Source organism: Poecilia formosa, unplaced genomic scaffold (genome assembly GCF_000485575.1).
Source record: "Poecilia formosa unplaced genomic scaffold, Poecilia_formosa-5.1.2 Scaffold238, whole genome shotgun sequence".
Lineage (NCBI taxonomy): Eukaryota > Metazoa > Chordata > Actinopteri > Cyprinodontiformes > Poeciliidae > Poecilia > Poecilia formosa.
In genome coordinates, this window is record NW_006800177.1 from 68,601 (window position 1) to 88,707 (window position 20,107).

At 40.9% G+C, this 20,107-nt stretch overlaps 1 protein-coding gene and 1 long non-coding RNA gene across 3 annotated transcripts in view; one reads left to right on the forward strand and one right to left on the reverse strand.

The window, feature by feature from the left end:
• Positions 1-4,293: 4,293 nt before the first annotated feature.
• Positions 4,294-20,107, reverse strand: part of LOC103149858 (tyrosine-protein kinase CSK) — a 48,075-nt gene continuing 32,261 nt past the window's right edge. The window contains exons 3-13 of one of the 2 annotated variants that reach the window (XM_007569209.2): positions 19,231-19,344; positions 17,884-17,996; positions 13,556-13,775; positions 10,679-10,772; positions 10,116-10,181; positions 9,553-9,652; positions 9,296-9,386; positions 9,004-9,077; positions 8,230-8,425; positions 6,539-6,625; positions 4,294-5,674 (exon numbers count right to left, since the gene is read on the reverse strand). In XM_007569209.2, the coding sequence (XP_007569271.1) occupies positions 5,492-5,674; positions 6,539-6,625; positions 8,230-8,425; positions 9,004-9,077; positions 9,296-9,386; positions 9,553-9,652; positions 10,116-10,181; positions 10,679-10,772; positions 13,556-13,775; positions 17,884-17,996; positions 19,231-19,344 (1,338 nt within the window). In that variant the 3' untranslated portion in view covers positions 4,294-5,491. Of the gene's footprint in view, positions 5,675-6,538; positions 6,626-8,229; positions 8,426-9,003; positions 9,078-9,295; positions 9,387-9,552; positions 9,653-10,115; positions 10,182-10,678; positions 10,773-13,555; positions 13,776-17,883; positions 17,997-19,230; positions 19,348-20,107 lie in introns of both variants that reach the window. The other variant, XM_016680268.1, reaches the window with a different exon arrangement.
• On the forward strand, positions 11,365-16,583 carry LOC107838306 (uncharacterized). Its single transcript, XR_001664373.1, has 2 exons — positions 11,365-12,865; positions 15,871-16,583. It is a non-coding gene; the product is annotated as an uncharacterized LOC107838306 (long non-coding RNA).

The following is a 20,107-nucleotide window of genomic DNA, read 5'->3' on the forward strand; positions in this document are numbered from 1 at the left end:
TTGGAAAAACTAACACTGCACATCACCACTGTGAAACATGGTGGTGGCAGCATGATGCTGTGGTTTTCTTTAGTAGTCTAGACAACCCCTTAACATTTAAGATTTTTGTTAAGAAAAAATGCAAAACTGCTTCGTGAATTATGATAAAAACACTAAGAATATCTGGAAATAATGATCATAAGATACATTGCAAGCCTTTGACTTACCCTGAGAAAGCAGGTAGTTGTTTTCCTTTCAGCTTATACAACACTGTTCATTTCTACAGTGCCACATTGAGCTGTCCTCCAGCTGATGGACAGTGGCCAGATGACCCTCTCACAGGTCGGACATCACGCTGTCAACCTGGATTACTGTGCATGAATCATCGGGTAGGAAGAGCAAACCGAGCAGAGGTTTAAAATGCAGCAACTCATAAGAATATCAACACCCTTCTAACTTTTCCACAATTTGTCACCAATAAACAAAGTGTTTTATCTGGATTTCATGGGAATACGCAAGATTGTGATGTGCTTTTGTAATGAGCCCTCTTTTAACTGCAATCAAGTGCCTTCAGAAGCTCAAGTACAAATGTTCGAGGAGTGTGGATATTTTGACAGGCACAGTTAGCTGCAGCATGGTAATCAGTGGATAAGCGGCAATCACCTCCCTTCCCCACCCGACCCTCTTCATGTTGTATAGGATGATTGATGAATAGATAGTAATAACTGGAAGCCTGATACTCCAAAGAAATGCGGCTTCATGATGTAGCAGGAACACCCAGTGGAATAAAGTGACATACTGTACATGTCACCAGGCTCCTAGAAACAACCCCGCTGCTCAAAAAGGGGATCTTCGTCTTTTGAAGAAACCAAATCCTTTCCTGTACACAAACGGCAGCAGGAAGCGGGTTATTTTTAGACTGATCAGCAAAGTGGCGAGTCCGCACAGAGGAAGGCATGGCATGTGAAGCCATGCAACAATTTCTAAAAAAGAACCGGAGGACGTTAGAGACAGCCTGTTGGCCTGATAATGTCAATATTATTTCTGTCATCTGAACGCTTGCCTCGCGACACGGAAACAGGCTGGAAATGAAAAACTCCCACTCCCAGGGACAGTGCTACAGCTGTTTAAATACAACCCTTGGAGAGGGTAATTCCAGACTTCCTCCTCTGCAATCTGCGGCATCACAGACAAGTGTCTCTGCTGGGAGAGGTCAACATTTCGGGAATCGTCTTCTTTTATTTTGACGATTTAATGACACAGAGACAGTTTGTGTGAAGTACAAAAGTCTTTCCCACATTTTCTAGATATTTTATTGGGATTCTCATGTTGTGCTGTAGGTCAACACAAAATAGCACATTAACATAGAGTGAAAGGAAGAGAGTTGTTCCCTACAAATAAGATGAATGTTGTGTGAGATGCATTTATATTCAGCTCGTCTGAATCACTACTTTGAAAAATCTGATTGATTGAATTATCTGCAAGTCTTTGGACTGATTTTTAAAACAAATTATTTTATTTTTTAATAAAAACTCAAGCAAAGTAAAATCAGGTGAAATGCATCTCTAACAAGCAATTTCAAGCAAATGCTACAGGTTTTCAGATGATGTTGGGCTGGACTTGCCTCTACATTGGGGGTTGTTGTCTTTCTTACTCTCAACCCTTGATGTATAACTCTAGCCATCATCTCTGGTTAACTTCCAAATTTCTGTGAAATAGACTATATACACTACTTTGTGTTGATCTGTCATAAAATACACAAAGATCTGTGGCTGCAATGCAAAGTGAAATGGAAGAGTTCAAGGCCAGAGGACACTTTTAAAGGTACATCCAGTTCCGGAGAAACATATTTTTAAAGAAAAAAAAAAGTTTAGAGCTAAGCTTAATACATAGAGAGTGGATGTAGTGCCCCATTGGAAAAACAAAACAAAACTGGTATTAAAAGAATTGCAATGACTAGAAATCCACACAAAACAGGCTGGCAGCTTCAAGGAATCCTGCTTCATGTGACAGAGAAGCTAATGTGGACCTGAAGCCTGCGCCCACCTGTCCGGCTCACCCTCATTCTGTCACACATGTAGATTTGTCAGCTGCAGCTTGACGTGCGAGACTGTGCGAGAGGCTGGCGGGCGGGTGCGAACGCAACACCGGCGCACACAGGCCTCGTCTGGCGTCTTCCTCGGACTGGTGTTGTTGTAATCAGATTAATTCAGGAGCTAATTAGTTTCTATTGGGCTCAGTCTGACAGCCGACGGTCACACAGATCCGTATAATAACTTATCAAAAAGCTGATTAACGCTTCAATCCTCCTGCATGCATGCGCCTCCTAAGAACCAAAAGCTGCGTGCCTGTCACGATTAGTTAAGCGTGAAGGAAAGACTTAAGCATCTAGATGAGGGAGGCAAACTCAACTCATGTCAGACTGATGTGTCAGGTGGGATTCGCAGATTATAACTAATAATTCCTTAAAAGAAATGAGCAAAATGAAGCCCAATAGAGTTGCTCTTTTAAGCCCTCTTTTGGACTATTTTGTTGTTGACCTTTGGTAGGCTAAAAATGGGCCCTCGCTCACCTAATGAGCTGCATGTTTGCCAAGAAACTCAGAAGGTGAGGTAAATGTGAGGTCCTGAGGTGGTTGTGTTGGTGGACCTCTGCAGCAGGCCCGTCTCATGCAGCTGTGGCAGCACGACAAATCAGAGCTACTGTGATAGGTCCTGACAGCGGCGCAGCCTTAGCCACGAGCATAAAGCGCATTTGTTATGTAACGGGCCTATTGTTGCCGCCCTGTCACTGCTGTTAAAATTCATTGGATTTATGCAAAATTAGGACCCACACAACATCGTTGTAGCAACGGAGATCGGAAGAGCTTTAAAGTGGAAGCAAAAAGTGCAGAGAAACTAATGGACTGTGTGCTCCTTCCTAAGATGATGATCTCCAGAGAGCAGTGAAGGCAGCACTGTGAACCACGACAACTTGGTCAAATGGCACCGCTTCACACATTTAAGGTTGTGTTGACAACACTCCTCGCCCGTTTACTGCACTCCTGCAAACTGCATTCGCATTTCGTTAATAGATGTCGGGGTAAAACTCCCCGGTTGCTTTTGATCCAAGCCGAGACTAGAAGTCCAGATCTCTTCTCAATCACCTGATTGAGAAACTTTTTCAAGCAAACTGAAACATTTTCACACTTCTGCAGATCCAGAGCCATCTTACAGGACAGTGAGGGAAGCTGAGACGGTCCTGAACGAAGACCACCAAACTGCGACATTATCCACTCTATGTTACTGTACTTTTACACATTTTATCCACATTGGGTTTGAGACGCGTGTATTACTTTAATATTGTTAATAAACTGCTTCCCTTCAGTTTGGATTTAAAAAATTATGTTCTGATTTAAATGCAAAATTATACATGTGCCAAATAATCTAACAGAGCTCATCTTGAGCATCACACCGTCATGGGGACAGTCGTGCCTCCATTGTGGTGAGAGAATGCGTTTCTTTTCAGCTGGTCAGCATTTATTGGAAAATTGAACTAGACACTGGAAAATACCTGGAAGAAAAGTTGATAGAGCCTGTAAAGAATGTGAAACTAGAGCTATGGAAACCTCCAAGCGTAAACATAGAGCCAGAGCTAAAATAAAAGAGTTATCAAATATCAAAGCTTAATGTGTAAGCGTGACTCATAGTCCAGACCTAAATTAAATTCAGCATATGTGCCAAAACTTGAAAATTGTTCACAGACACCGACTAATCTGACAGAGCTTGAGCTGTTCTGCAGACTCTCGAGTGCAAAGCTTGCAGAGACGTACTTCAAAAGATTTACAGCTGCAATAACGAAATGCGATTCTACAAAGTGTCTTCTCTTGGAGGCTGAAAACAAATGCAGGTCACACTTGTCGAACTTACTTCAGGTGGCTATCTTGGAGATTATTTATAAATTTATGGCTTTTTTAAAGACCATTATGAATTCAATTTAATACCTGTCTCATGACGGAAATGTGCAAAAGATAGCCCTGTGTCTTACATCGAAGTAGTTCCATACTTTTTTTTTGCACAGAATGCATGCAGCATCGTTACAGGTCGGAACTAGAACCGAGACAGTGGAAAATCGTCATCTCACTCAAACACCACCCCGCCGCCTCTCTTGGCTCCGCACGGTTTGCTGTAATTTTCAAAATTTATCAGGGCAATGCTTTCACAGGGGGCTAGTTACACTAGGGTGTCGATGTACACTTTTTAAAAACGAATTTAAGACATTTAAAGCTTTTTTGCGGCTGCGCTGACACCACGAAAATGATGCATTTCCACACTGTTCAGATGGAATGATTTATTCATAGTCATGATAGCATAATAAAACAATGAACATTGAAAGCACTGACAGCTGAACCCAAGGCCTCTCACACACAGCATGCACCAACCCGACCCCAGAGTTCAGGGACGCCAGGCATCCAGAGCACCAAGTCACTTTCCTGGCTTCTCAGAGTCCTCCTCCTCTGTCCCGTCCCGGTCAGTTTTCTCCTTGTCCTTTCCTTTTAAACCTTTAAATATATTTTGATATAAAAACAAGCCCACGTATGATGAATCGACCATGTGTGTGAAGTGCTTCTCCTGCTCCAGTCTTCTCCAGTAATCACCCTACGCCGCCACTCGGGGCTGCCTTGGCAGCAGCATGAAGATGACAGCGCCCCTCGCTAAACACCATCTCTTCCTGTTCGTGTGCTCTTCTCAGGGGAAGAAAAGAAAAACTGAACAAAACAAAAGATAGAAAATGGCGGAGTTGTGGGGAGACTGTAATAAAAAAAAAAACATTTACTGATCTCCCTGAAGAAAAAGAAATAAAAAAAATAATAATAATAAAAAAATGACACCTCAACAGTCCAATTAGTAGTAGTGGAGGGTTGTGGAGCTCTGTAGACTGGAGGCACTTTGGCACAGAGCGAAGCACCCCCCCTCCACCTGACAACACAGCAGAGGGTCGGGGGTTAGAAGGATGGAATGACAGAGCTGGCATGCAGAGCCACGTGGTGATGCATGGATACTGGAATGATTTAAAAAAAAAAAATCAAAAGGTTGGGGGTAAAGAAGAGAGCACCTGACAAACGTGGAGGAAAAGGCCAGCCCCTCCTCCAGTTAATGCCACGTTTCAGGAGGAAGAGGAGGAGGAAAAAAAAACAAGGAAAGAAAAAGGCATGATGCAAGTGGATGAGGATGAGGAAGAGCAGCTCGGACCAGGTTACAGAGCGTGAGCAAACAGCGGCAGGTGAAGGAGGACAAAGAAGAGGTGTGAGGAAGCTGCTTGGCAAAGCTATACAACACAAACAGGAAAACAGTCCTAGTGAGGAAGCAGGGTGGAGCCTGAGGTCGACGGAGGGAACACGGTTTGGCAGTCCCTTGGTTTGGCAAGCAGGAGGAAGGTGCTGTGGTCCCTCTTCTCCTCCTCCTCCTCCCATGATCCATCTGTACAGGGCTGCTCCTCATCTCCCCCAAGTCCCCGCCTCCATAGCTGCTTTTTACAGGTACAGCTCCTTGGCTCTGATATGCTGCAGTTTCTCCCTCAGCATGCGGAAGGAGGGCCGCATGGCGGGGTCCAGGGTCCAGCACTGCTTCATCAGGTCGTAGACCACAGGCGGGCAGCCGTCCGGGGCGTCCATCTTGTACCCCTTCTCCACCCGGGGCACCACGTCTTTTAGTGGCTGAGAAACAGACACGCACAAACACACCGAGCAACTTTAGGGCCTCAGTCAACTACTCTGCCATTTATAGCCACGATTACAGTTTTTAAATCACATGCTTTGAAAAGCAGAAGTAGAGTCTCCTGCACAACCAACACAAACGAAGCAAGTGGTTTCTGAATGGTAAAGTTAACAACAAAACACTTGTCTTTTCCAGTAGCCATTGTACAGCAAAACCAGCACGGCAAATGTGCTGGAGCTTTGCTGGGGTTGCTTGGTAAGGGCGCAGTGCGACTCAAATTGGGAGGTTTTTGAAATGGCTTGCTTTCCAGACACCAGAAAACATTAACATATTTCTAAAAAACAGCTGGATGCTTTTTTTTTAAGTGTACTATTACTGTTTTTAGAAACAGTAAGGACCCAAATGAAATTACAAAAATATACAAAATGTGAATTTTGCATAATTTAAGATTGAAAGTGCAAACAGGTTTTATGACAGGTACAAGGTTATTAAATCAAAAGTATCAAATATTGACTGATTTCATGCAGCATTTTAGCATCGTTATTTCCTTAATTCTTCCAATCTTGATTTAAAATTAATGAGAGATGTCCTTTATTATTTTAAAAGATTTCAAAATTAAGGTTTATTATCTTTTAGAAAATGTAAACTCAAACATTTAATACTTTTCTAAAAATGGAACACAATTAAAGCAAATTCCAAACTCTGAGGACTGTGTAGGAAACCAGCTGTTTGTTTTTCCAGCCAAAATGATTCTCCTATTGCACAAAAATAAAACCAGACAACACTGGTCCCAGCGCTAAAGTCTGCCATCTGCTGGTTTATCTCAAATTTGACAACCAGAGATGACCAGCCGGGATACTTACAATTCTAGGGTAAGGCACGCGGCCGAAGGAGTAAATCTCCCAAAGAAGGATTCCATAACTCCAGACATCCGACTTGGTGGAAAACCTCTGTTGGGTAAAGACAAGCGAAGCAATTAACACGTTTTTACATGAAGTCATTCAGAAAGTGACACATAAACACTGCTGACATAATTAGCAGCGATTTGACAGGGTGATACCGCTGCTGCCTGAGGAGGCGCCGTCATTAAAGCAGAATGCGCAAGATCTGGATATGAGGATCCTAAATTTAGTGCTAGCTCATATTTGTGAAGCTTGTTTGTAAAATTGAGATTTGAGCATCCGTGGGGATTATGTGCCCACTTTTCAAAGCAAAATAAATGATTTCCACATGACGCCTGCAAGACATTTGATAAACATTTGAGAAAACTTACAGAAACTCTGTAAATAATCTATAACACCATTATAAGTATTATGGGTTGCAAAGATATGTTCCAGCACTTGAATAAAATAACAGCTTGAATCAAATGTGATAACAGAGTTGAAAGTTTAAACAACCAAGATTTGTTGAAAGTTATCTCATATGCTTGGATTAAAAGAAGAGGTGACATATTTTTGCATTCTGTTGCCATAATTTTTGGCAAAATTTTAATGTCATTAATAACTTATCTTAGAAATTATGTATTGGAAAACAGACACAGTGCTGTAGTAGTTGCTCTGGAGGGGTTCACTATAAGGCCATGCTAAGAAAAAGTTTTACCAGTTGGTATTAGAAACTGAAACTTGAATGCACTGTATTAAAACTAGGATCTAATTGGAATGGATGTTCCTGAATTTGCCAAAAATGATTGCGAAGAATTGGGATTTTTTTTAATTATGTAATTTTACCTTTCTAGATACATTTGTTGTGAACTGAAATAATGGAAATAAACTGAATTTAACTGAACTGATTCAGTTAAATCAGTTGAGCACTTAAGTTTAGAGCTATTTCCATTATTTTAAATAATGTAGACTACCTGAATCAGCTGAAGATAAAGTACCTAAAACAAATCAGGGATGTAAAATTGACTGGTTTCTATGGTTACCATGGTTCAACCTGCCTGAAAAGGCTTTGAGATAATATTTCGTATCTGCACTAATAAGCCCAGCGAAATGTTTTGTTTAGTTTAAATCAGTGGTTCTAACCTTTTTTGAGGTACCGAACCCCCCAGTTTCATATGTGCATTCACTGAACCCTTCTGTAGTGGGTTATATCCCCCCCCTCCCCAACACACCAAATAATTTGAGGTATTCTGATTTAGTAATGTAATTATATTAGTGGTATTACCTCCCCCACGCCACTAGAGGCAGTACCAATCCCGAAAAGATGCGACTAAGGAGCAGATTTAGACTATAGAATTTGGTAAAAACTGTGAGCTTTACTGAAGTAATTAAAGACACAAGTTCAAATCCATGCTGAGAGTGGAACTCATTCAATCAGTGCTCCTCCGCAGCTCTGATTGGCTAAGCGATGTAACGTGATCCTCTGCAGTGAGTGATGGCACAGCGGCGCGTCATCACGACTTTACACAGGTGTGTCTTTACCTCCGCGGCAGAGGCTCCGCCGAACCCGAGACCGACTCACCGAACCCCTTGGGTTCGATCGAACCCAGGTTAAGAACCACTGGTTTAAATTAAAGAAAGCCACAGCCTGTCAGTGCAGATCTGCTGCTCACCTTCTCTCTTAGCGCTTCTGGGGCGGTCCACTTGACGGGCAGCTTGGCAGTGTCCTGTATGGAGGAGGCCTCCTTGGTGAGACCAAAGTCGCTGACCTTGGCGATGTTGTCGTCAGACACGAGCACGTTCCGAGCTGCGAGGTCTCTGTGGACGAAGTTGTTGGCCTCCAGGTACTCCATGGCTTCGCACACATCACTGTGGGTAGAAAGAAAAGGACAACAATATCATAGCTATAACTTTATTACATGAAAGATTATTACATGAAATGTGTGATCTGCTCTTGACAAGAGGAAAAGTCAAACATAGAGACAGAATATTGTGTTTTCAGATCCAATATCTTTGTCTGATAGATATTTTCTTCCTTTTCTTGCTTGATTTCATGCAAATAAAATCTATTTCTAATAAGAGAAGCCAAGTATTCAATGTGTCCCACTGAAAATAAGCCACTGAACACCTCACAGTGGATTAATACACAAATACCTTCAGACTGGAACATTTTCGCTCATTTCATGGCCTTTTTTTCCACAGGTGCTAGACGAAAGCACTGTCTTAACAACTGTTTAATTAAAAAGGGATTAAGTCAAAGCCTATATTTGCCAATGCAGCAGCCATTTTTTCAGAGAAAACCATCTGAATAATCTGTCTGTCTGTAAACAAACGGTTCTGGAGTGCTTCCGGCCAAACGGCTGACGCCGTTCCCATGAAATTCTGCACAACTCCCGACAGCTAATCAAACATTTTCAGATGTAAATCTAACCCAGACGAAAACTCACAGTGAGAACTTTAGCAAGCAGTCCCCACCAAGAACAGTCCGTCCTCTGGAGCGCAGGTAGTCCACCAGGCTGCCCTGTGGGATATCAACGTCAGTAAACTGCTGGATTATGAAAACATCAAACGATAATTCAGAAAAATAAACATGTGCAGCATTCAGTGCATTTAATCTCTAGTATAATCATGAAGATATCGATCATAATCTTTAAAAGCAAATGACTGATACATATTTAATAACTTAAGAGTTATTTATAAGAGAAACAACACACCCACATGCACACTGGTCTGACTGACCTTGGCCATGTATTCTGTGACGATGTAGAGGCTGCCCCTCTCCTCCACAATAACACCGAGCAGCTGCACCAGGTTGTTGTGCCTCAGTTGCCTTTGTAAACAAACAGATGGGAGAAAATGATGCTGTTGGTGTGCAAGAAAATACATAAATCCATTTAGCTGCTCACGCTAAAGTAAAACCTCATTAAGAAACAGAAACACAAAGAATTGTTTCAAATTACAGAAGAGAGAGAGAGAAAAAAAAAGCCTGATCTTACGTCATGACGGAGGCCTCGGCGATGAAAGCTTGTGCTGTGGCATCGTTTTTGATACACTTGACAGCCACCTTGGTCCCTCTGTAGTCTCCCACCATCACATCTAGTCATGAAAGACATGTTTACATGTCAATATGATGGGATGTCTTCCCCGTTTATTGCGATCACAGCTCTGATACAGGATTGCGGCTGTCCTGATCCACCTCTCATTTCTTGAACTTTTGTTTCCAACAAACCAGAATTCCTTGAAACTTTAAAAGTAGGGATGCGAGTTATAGAGTAAGGAGTTGAATATGCAAATTTATAACTTAAAAATCATACAATATGATTTGCAGAATTTTTGTCTTAGATTCACTCTGTTCACAGAATCAATGAAAGGAAGTAAAGAAGCAGCCAAGGTCTAAGGAATTGCAGGGATGATGATGATAATAATAATAATAATAATGATAATAATAATAATAAGAAGAAGAAGAAGAAGAAGAAGTGATTCATCTGCAGAATGACTTCGATTCTGTATAAAATTAAATTATAATTATATTAAAATAAAGAAAAAAACAGTTACTCACCTCCAAACTCCCCCTTTCCAATTGTCTGAAGCAGCTTTAGTTCTTTTCTGTTCAAGGCCCAGCCACCTGCCAAGAGGGGCCAGAAGGGGCTTAATAACTGTAATGCAACATTAACGATATTATTTTTTGTCCCAGAATAATCAGAGATCTACAATCAAACTAATCACAAGATGTAATAAAATACGTTTCACTCTGATGAGAGCTCTCTTTGTGTCGACTTTTAGAATAAGTGCTGCGATAATCAGCCATGTTCAGAGGGATGCATGAAGTTCAGCAAAGGCACATTGGAGGAGGAGGCGGCTGGTACAGATTAACTTTGACTGCTGGTGAAGCCCATGAGTATTCACACACAAAAAAAGATTAATCACCCTCGTGATTAAAGCTATTAGGCTGTATATGACAGCACAACCTTAGAGGGCATGTAGGGTTTGCATTTTACTCCATGCGCTTGCATGTGACATTGCGCTTACAAGGTTAATACGTCGGCAAGTAAATAAATGTTCCTGTGAGCCTCGGTGCCAGAAGCCTAGTGGAGTGGTGTGGTAAAAGTAGGGCAAACTTACTCCTGGAGAACTCGTCCTGCGCCGCCACCGTCCCTTCCATCAACTTGGGTTTAATCAGTCTGGTGCAAAGCCCATCAGCGTCTTTGGTGTAGTGCTGCGCACACAATTTAGCACAATTAAGATGTCATTTTTAGGTTTACAATGTAAAACTACCTTGTTTTATATTTTATGAAGGGTTAAAACAGCAGGCATTAAGACTTGAGACATTGTGTGGTGCTTAATGAATCATCACTTTTAAGACGCTTGTCTTTTATCTGCAGACAGCTACACACGAAAATTGTGATAAAAGGAAAACTGCTGCACAACTTCGTCTGAGCACCGTATATTTCGCATCCAGATGTCACATCTGAAATGGAGCCATAAACAGGTTTGACACAGGTCACTTAAGGCCATAGCAGTGACAAGACAAGGCTACAATAATACACAGCATTCTGTCAGTACTCCAGCTAGACTGATGCGACGCAGCAGAGGGGAAATTTAGTGTGAGAGGTCAGTGATTATGAGATTTTCTACACAAAACAACAAAACCGTGTCATTGGGTCATGAAATCAGGTTGTACTGAGGTTCATATATTATCATGGGTGATAATATATGAACCTCAAGGGAGTAAGACTAAAATTTATAATTTTAGTCTACTTTCTCCTCTCACTTTTTTCCCCTTAAATAATTAGCAATGACAGAAAATATCTTTAAAAACTTTTTATTTCAATAATTCCTTCTCTGAATTGACCTGAATTCAAAGCTGAAACAAACAGATGCTGTAAAACACGCATGTAAAAACATGAAGGTACCTCTTGATTTTCTGGAAACCCCAAAAAATCAGTTGATAAAAAAAAAAAATATAGATTTTCCAAAAATTAAATGTTCAAAAACAGAAAATTTAGATCAATCGATAAAATTAATACATCACCCAGCCCCAGATATTAGACAAATAAAAAATGGAAGTTTGTTGGGTTGTGAGGGAGCTGAAAAAAGGTTGTTACTCCAATTAGGTAACTTTAGACTACAGACTGCAAGTCACCATTACAACCACCAGAGGGAGAGCAAGGTGCAGGAAGAAATACTCTGAGCTAGCTAGTTCTCATGCCTGCAAATGGATCCTCAAATATTAAATAAGAACATGTTCATGGACGATTATGCTATATCTTGGGTTTTCCTCTTGTTGAACTAACTCATTTATGTGTTTGGTACAGTGTTTATCAACTGAAAGGCTCGAAATAGTCTGATTCTGCTTGCGTAACGTTGCAATTGACAAAAAAAGTAATTTACATAAATGTCTTAGCTAAATCAAGATCTTCCCGTATGTAATTAACACTGAAGGCTGTGATTATGAAGTAAAAATACTCAATGAGTTCATAAAAGACAATACTTCTCCATCATGCAATTATATCACTGCTACCACAGGCAGCCCTCTTTGCTTTTATCACATGCATAACATTACTGCGGATGCCGTAACTGACAACAAGCTGTCAGCAAACAGTATGTTTAGGGATAAATTGAAGGCAGAAGCCATATGAAACGTGCTGTGACCAATAACAGCAGAGCGCAGGAACAGACAGCTAAACGGAAAAACACCAAAGAATGTGAAGAATCCTATCTAAGGCTATTTACAGGGGAATGCAGACTGTCTACCGGATAAAGATATGGAGAGACTGACAGGAGGGAAAATGAAGGAGAGCGGGGAATATGAGGCAGCAGGGGGAAGAGTGAGATGGATAACAAAGAGAGGAGGACAAAAAGCAATATGCCAGGTATCCACGAGGGAACCCGAAGAGGGAAAGACTGACAGAGGCGAGGCGGAGAAAGGAAGTGGGGGCAGAGTCGAGTGTGGAGGGTGTGAACAGGATAGACAGAGATTGTGGGTGGCTGATAATAAGAATGCGCCAGAAATGGGGATGATCTCACTGCCAGCTGGCAAATTCCTATCGTCCACTTCCAGTGCCCCACGGGGTAAAAAGATGAGGCCCAATTAGAAGTGTGATAGCCGCCAATCTAGCCTCTCTCCCCCCTGTTTATCTGAGAGGATGAAAGAGCTCTCTTTCTCTGCCTGCCACCACGCCTCCTGTCTTCCCCTCTCCTCTCTGTCCTTCCTCTGAACCTGCCTTCAGATAGCGGGGCAGGAAGGGAGACGATCAAACAGCGCTCAGAGTATGTGCTGGAGTCTTGATGTTAAGGGAAAGGTGGACAGTGAGTGTGAATCCTTCTCGTTTTGAGTTATGCAATCATGTTTCAGCAAGAATGAATACCCAAACTTTAATATGGTGGCAAAGTTTGTACTGTGGATTGTGAACTAAAAAATATTTTTTCAACGCATTATTAGTAACAGTATGTTTCTTTGGTATTTCACCGGGAACCTATTACACTTCCTGGAACAGGTTAGGATGGTTACATGAGCTAAAACATGTTCATTGCATTTTCTGTTCAAAATCAACGTTAGATGATGAGATTTTAGTCTGCTCTGTTTTGAGCTCACTTCAGAATGAGCTGTTTTAGACCCTATTGTGACTTTAAATAAATACAAATAAGCCACACTCATTTACACTTACACTTTACAGAAAAACAGCTGGGTGTGTTTTTTTTTTTTTAAGCACTTGGGCTGTTTTTAGAAACAACAGAAACTCAAACGGAAATACAAAAACATGCAAAATGTGAATTTTGCATAACAGGTCCTCTTTAAAGAATCTAACGGGTTTGTTCTTACACACTGTGAGCTACATTCGTTTTCACACATTTTATTTAAAAAGCACTTCTTTATAATGACAACTGAGGAATACAATAGACTACCTGCATAATAACAAAATCTAAAAAAGAAACAACCAAACAAAAAGAACAAAAAAAAAAACAAAACAAAAACAAACATCTGAGTTCAACCCTCACCTCAACCAACTGCATGAGATTCTCAAAGTACTCCTCCTCGTCGATGGTCAGTTTGCCGTTGTGGTAGATGATGCGGTAGTGCTCCACCTTGCCTTCGCAGCTGACGCACAAAGTGTAATCGCCAGGGTAGTTGGTGCTCTCCCTCACCAGGTAAAGACCCGTCTCTGGGGGGTAGAGGAGACGCTCCGCCTGCTCGCGAGTGATTTTCCCATGAAACCATCTAAAGCGACGGAGAAAGGAGAAAAGTTAGCAAAGCACAGAAAGGGAAGTTTGAAACAACTTCAACTCCTTAAAGTTGTTCATATTTTGTCATATTACAACCACAAATTTTAGTGCATCACATGACAATTTTATCTGAAATTACAGCAAAGTAGTGTATGACATCATGGTAAAAGAAAATGACAATTTACAAAACTACTTCTTACCAAAAATGGTTTCTGTTTACATGCCCTTCATTCCGCTACCCCTCAAATAAAGTCTAGTGCAACCCAATTCCTCTAGAAGTCAGCGGAAGAGTAAATAAAATGTTTGTACTTTAAGGAGACAACTAGTTGTTCTGGGACTAAGAGGTACGATGGAGAACATTGGTGAACAAACGGCATCATGAAGAGGAAGGAAGACATCAGACGGGTCAGACATACAAACTGGAAGAAAGACAAAAGCAAAAGGCTAAAGGCCTTTGAATTGAGCTTCTAGTAAGTGAACAAAAGTAAACATAAAGCAAGAGCAACAATCAAAGCATATGGGCATGCTAATATGGCCCAGTCAAAGTCCATACCTAAATATAAATTAAGAATCCACGGCAACACCTTGCTAATTCTCAGATGTATCCAATCTGACTGAGGTTGAACTAGCCTACTAAAAAAAGGGGTTAACAGTTCAGCCTCAGGATACAAAAAGCTGACAGAGGCAGAAGACTTTCCCACGGTGGCCTGGCAGCACTGACACATGGAAGTCTGATACAAATGCACGTAACTTTTTTGTTTGGTTGGAAATAAAAATGCTACAAGACAAAAGGATTGTCTCCTTTTTTTGTGTTTGGTAAATATTAGCAACGAGTTAATAGAGCAGGGTTTTGCTCAAGGTAGTGGCTGCTGGAGGATGCGATTACAACACAACCCATTATCCCACCGGATCAATCGGGTCTTCTTTTTGTCAGATGCCTGCTGAGCCAAGAAGACGCCTCCTCAGAGTAAGTAAGAGCTAAAAAAAGAAGTTCTATAAACTGCATTTGGCCACAGTTTCTGTACTGAGGAAAACAAACAAAAAAAAAAGAAGAGAAACTATGTCAACGTCACTAAACTTGTGGAGTTTCAGCCGCACACAGTGATTTACTGTCTTTTCTGAAAGAAGAAGCGAAAAACAGGAGTGGAGCAGTAAAGGGAAGCCAGCAGCAGCGCTTTCACTCAGACCAGAGGCGGAGGCTCTCGTCTAAGAGATTCAGTGAGAATATAGAATGTACCTGGTCAAAAACAACAGGAAACACACACACACACAAACGCGCGCGCGCACACACACACACACAGAAATAAAGTCTGGGGGCAGAAGAGGAAACTGACATGCAGGCACAGCAATAACAGGAAAATACAAAGAGGCTTAGACGGGGCAGCGAGTCCGACAGCCAAGAGACCCACTCCTGAGTGAGGCTCGGGGGAACTGAGAAGTGACCTGAACTTTTACTAAATGGAAGAGGAAAAAACAAATTGAGTCCTCTGCTAAAATACAAAGGTGCTAGTTTCTTTTTTACATAAATGTCTATTTCAGATCAAATGCCTTATTTTAGAATAAAGTTCTGTAATGCTCTAGGTTGCCTCTAACAACAGATCAGGAGGAAGCACAGAACACTGCACAGTTGTTCATTGACTTCTGCCACTCATGGAAGAACGATTCCATGAAAACAGTTTCTTCCTTACTGCGTTTACTGGGTGGTAATTAACTACTCTAATTGATTTATCCTGTTTTTCGGTGCTTGCCTCCGTTGCACCCTCCTCTTCCTCAGTTCTTGGGCTCATGAGACGTCGGAGGTCTTCGTGGTAAAGCAGCTTAATGCAGGTTGAGTTGATTAGATCAGCGATTGCAGCTTCTCCAATGGACAGAAGCTCTTTAACTCCCACTAATCTGAGAGTGGACGACAAGCTGTGTGAACGGCCGCGGATGCGCTCAGTGGAAACACAGTGCTGCTTTGTTCCGAGAAGCCAACCGCAGTTTTCAGACGTGACATCATGGTGAAACAGGACGGAGTCCTAAACATGCCTGGTCCAACATGGAAGGAGGAAATTGGACACCAGTGTTTAACGTCCTTGTTGTTATCATAGGATGGTGCCACAATGAGGAGCAGAACTCGCCCACAAGAGGGCAGCAGAGTGAACAGAAGCAATAAGAGCCCCCAAGATGGCATCTTCTGCTGAGTATCAACAAGTGAGTGTGAGAATGGGGACAGAAGACCACAGCTGAACCCTTATGTAACCCAGAATAGAGGGAGAGGCCATTACTGAGACATCTGTTAGTGATTCATGACAACATTTAAAATGTCCCTCTGCGTCACTAACAGTAATATCAGGACGGCTTGTGCGCAAAGAGAGCACGAAAATGTGGTGATATCACTAAAATATGACCTGGCCTCCCCATTGCAACACAAATATACAAAGAATTTTAATTAATACAATATCACACCACAAATGGTTATCTACGGTTTACAGTTATTAATTTTATTAAAGTCTATGTCAGATATTCATGTTAAAGTGCAAAGATGTACTTTTCAGAGACTGACATTTCTGAATTAAAAATATTTATTTACTGGTTTAATGCCTGGGTCTGCAGCCTTTACAAATGGAAGAGCTGCAAAATGTTGCATAACCTTTAGTGAAAAGACATTAAATATCTACTATAGGAAATCTGTGGTTTTGAGGTTTTAAAACAAAGAAAACCATAAAACGTTTATCAAAGGAGCATTGATTCATTTTCTTATATAGGATGTTGATGCTTAAGGAGAATTATCCAAAAACAACAACAACAAAAAATAAAATAAAAAATAACATCTAGTTTCCAAAGAAAGAATGAGGAAAATATATACATTATAGATAGCTGTGCTATTCTGTTATGAAAATACAATGCAGGATTTATTCCATGGAAAAAGAAAATTTAAGAAAGACCTGCTATATGTATTTTTTTAATTTCTTTTAAGTTGGTTCTCCACTTTTTTAGCCAAATTAATAAGAGACATTCTGGAAGGTCCAAAGAGCCACTTGTGGTTTCGGAGCCATATAGGATGAAGACCCCTGGTCTAATGTAATGTTCAAATTCAGAACTGGATGCTAAAATGTAACTGTATCATGAATCTGCATTTCACTTTTTGAATTGAATTACTGAAATAAATCATGGTGATGCAGGCATATATAAACCTCACACACAAACACACTCCAACATGCCAGAGCTGGATGAGCCGGTGTGGACAGACGATACCAGGGGTGGCACGGAGAGAGAAGTTTGAGCTTTCAGCAGCAGCTCATGAAGAAACAAAGAGGCTCAAAAGTCAGTTCAAATGCTTCCTGCCAACACGATGTGAAAGTCAGCCACTGTAAATTAAAGCGGGAATGCTGACAAGCACCGGCACCATAATGAACTGATCTGATTTCACTCATAAAGGTGTAGATAGTGTAGATTACACTTTTCTTTGAAATGAACAAAAGGTCAACCCAAAATGGCAACTAACTGCTAAATACTATTTTAATTTTCTAAGATAATGGAAAAAAGTCAACATTTTCTCCAATTAGAAATTGAGCATAACAATAGCTAACTATAACTTCTTCCAACTTCAACTTGTGCTAACATAAGCAAACATTTTTTGCAGGACGTGTTTCCTTTCGCCTCACGAATGAACAGCTCATTTTGACGTCAGAACATTCAGGTATTTTCTGTTACTGCAGAAAGAGAGGCTTGGCTTCCTTGTCTCGTTTGATTTGCGTGCAGCTTTCATCATGTTGTCCTCTTTCTGACTTGCCACAATTTCAAAAAGAGCCACTCTGTCACTCTGAAGCGGCACACAGATGCTTCTGGCCTCTGAGACAGTGACACAGATGAAATGAGACACCATAAAGGAGGAATTTCCGCGGATTGATGTCGGAACTACGTTTTCCCGTCGCTGCGGGGAGCCAAACAACTTATTCACACGGTTGAGCAGCAGACACATGTGGCACAAATATGCAATATGCACAACCATAGTCACATCCCCGCAGTATTTCTCCTACAGGGTTTTTAAAAGTGTTGCATAAGAATGCCCAGCTGCTTTTACGACGCATGACATGCTCCATTAGCACTTGGGTACTTACGGCATAAGACTGAGCTTCCCTCCTGATTTCACTCCTTCCCGTTTCTGGACGTAGTTGGCCGGAATGGTGCCCTCTCTGCCCACTGTGTTTCTTGCTTTGTACCAGTTTGGATCCTAAAAGAGTCAAACGTCATTAGAGTGAACTTCCATCTCTGGTGAAGCTGAGGGCCCACTCATCAGACTTTGGCTCCTACCTGATACTCCCACTCTAGAATAATGGACAGAATGTGTCAATGAAATCTATCAGATGGGAAGATTAACATTCGTAAACCATTTAGAGATGAACAAGTGTACTATGGTCAAAATGGATATCCTATGTTAATAAAACAACATGCAAGAATTTTGGCTTGATTTATTAAAAAAATGTAGTAAATAATTGGTTTATTTTGCAAGGAGCGTCTATTGACCATCTAATTTCCTTTTGGTGTTTAGAAGTAGCGTCTCTTCAGAATAGTACCCTTTTGTTCTCTCTTTGTTCTTGTTCTGTTCTATTGTTTGTTGTGCTTTGTTTTAAATGTAAATGTAAATGTGAAAGAATTTGATCACAGATGATATCAAGCTTTTGTAATCTCAATGTTTCAAAAATAGACATTTCACCGCCCACCCCCTAAAAAAAAGATTGATTATTGATTGTATCTCATCTTCTCTTTCTGCTCCTATCACATGTAGTAAAATAACTCCCTTGAAAGGAAGTATTCATTTTTTCAGATAGAGCTCCTTTTGAGGAATCATGAGACTGGCTTACACAATTAAATGTTGTCTAAATCCACTAAAACGAAGTCGGAGGATAAATCAACACCTCAAAATTGTTGTTGTGCTCCTGAAACCATTTCTAGTTCACTTTACAACATTATCCTGATGAAAAAAGTAGGTGTTAAAACAACATCCACATGGATGGCTGGACACAATGTGTCCTACCAAAAATAATTATTACACTCCGTTTGCTGGCTGCCCTTCTTCCCATAGCTCATCTTGGTACTATTCTTCAGGTACGCAATCCACAGGCATCTGATCGTCTATATGATGTAAAAGGAAACATGATTCGTAAAACCAGGCCGACAGCTTCTATTGCTTGGTCCAGTTCTGATGCTCATATGTCCACTGTTTGTCATTTGGAGATAGACATCACCACAAACTGCAAATCACTGTGTGCATGAACTTCTTCCGCAATTTTAGAAGCAGTAGCTCATTCTGTTGTAATGGATCAGCCCTCACTCCCTGTGTGCATTCAAGAGTCTCACACCCTAAATACAAGGTGAATACCACCCTTATTCACACCTTAATGCTTGTCATTCCATTTAAATTGAGAATGCAACTTGTGAAATGAGCCTCACACAGTAATTCTTACCCTGGTGACTCCAATGATGGTCAATACATCTCCTTTACAGAAAGGCAGGTCCTGTTCAGTGCCAGGTTTGAAGTTATACTTGGCAACGCACTCTGTGCCAGACGACCATGGCACCTGCTACACAGAAGACACAGAAAAAGCATCTTTAAACTGTAGTAGGGTTGTCACAATTTCTCAAATGGTTTAAGTATTTACATTGTTACATTGTTAAAATTCCTCGAGGAACTCTGTAGTGGATGCTTATTGTAACGTTACGGACAAACTGGAAAATACATTTTCTACCCTCCTGCTCACAAAAAAAAATGGGTGGCAGAGTGCACTGTGGCAGCACAGATGTGCGTCTGTGTGTGACGAAGGTCGTCATCAGGCAAATGTATATCAAATCTAATAATCAATATCCCAATTGGTTTTAATGAAAGGCAACTCTAAGGAAGAGGGGGTTTAGCCTATATTTAACAGGAGTTTCAGGATCTTTCAGTTTTAGTGGTGTAAAAACTGAATGCTGCTTCTTATTCTGGAGATGCAGAGCAGACCAGAACCAGAAGACTTTAGCCTTCTGGAATGTTGATTGTGGTGATGTTGATTATGGTGATGCAGACTATGGTGATGTGCTCCATTTTCCTAGTTTTAGTGAGATTGCAAACAGCAACTGACTGATTTTTTTAGGCAAACCCATGAAGACAGGAGCTTCTTTTAAATGTCTTATTTTTGCATCTTCTTTCCATTTTTTGTCATGTAGTACAAATGAAAGCTCAATTTCTAATAAGACAGTAATTGCTTATCTTCACTTCACATAATTCCAAACTGAATAAATGCATAGAAGGTTTTAAATAATCTATATGAAGCTGCAATGCTGATGTAATATGTTTGAATAATC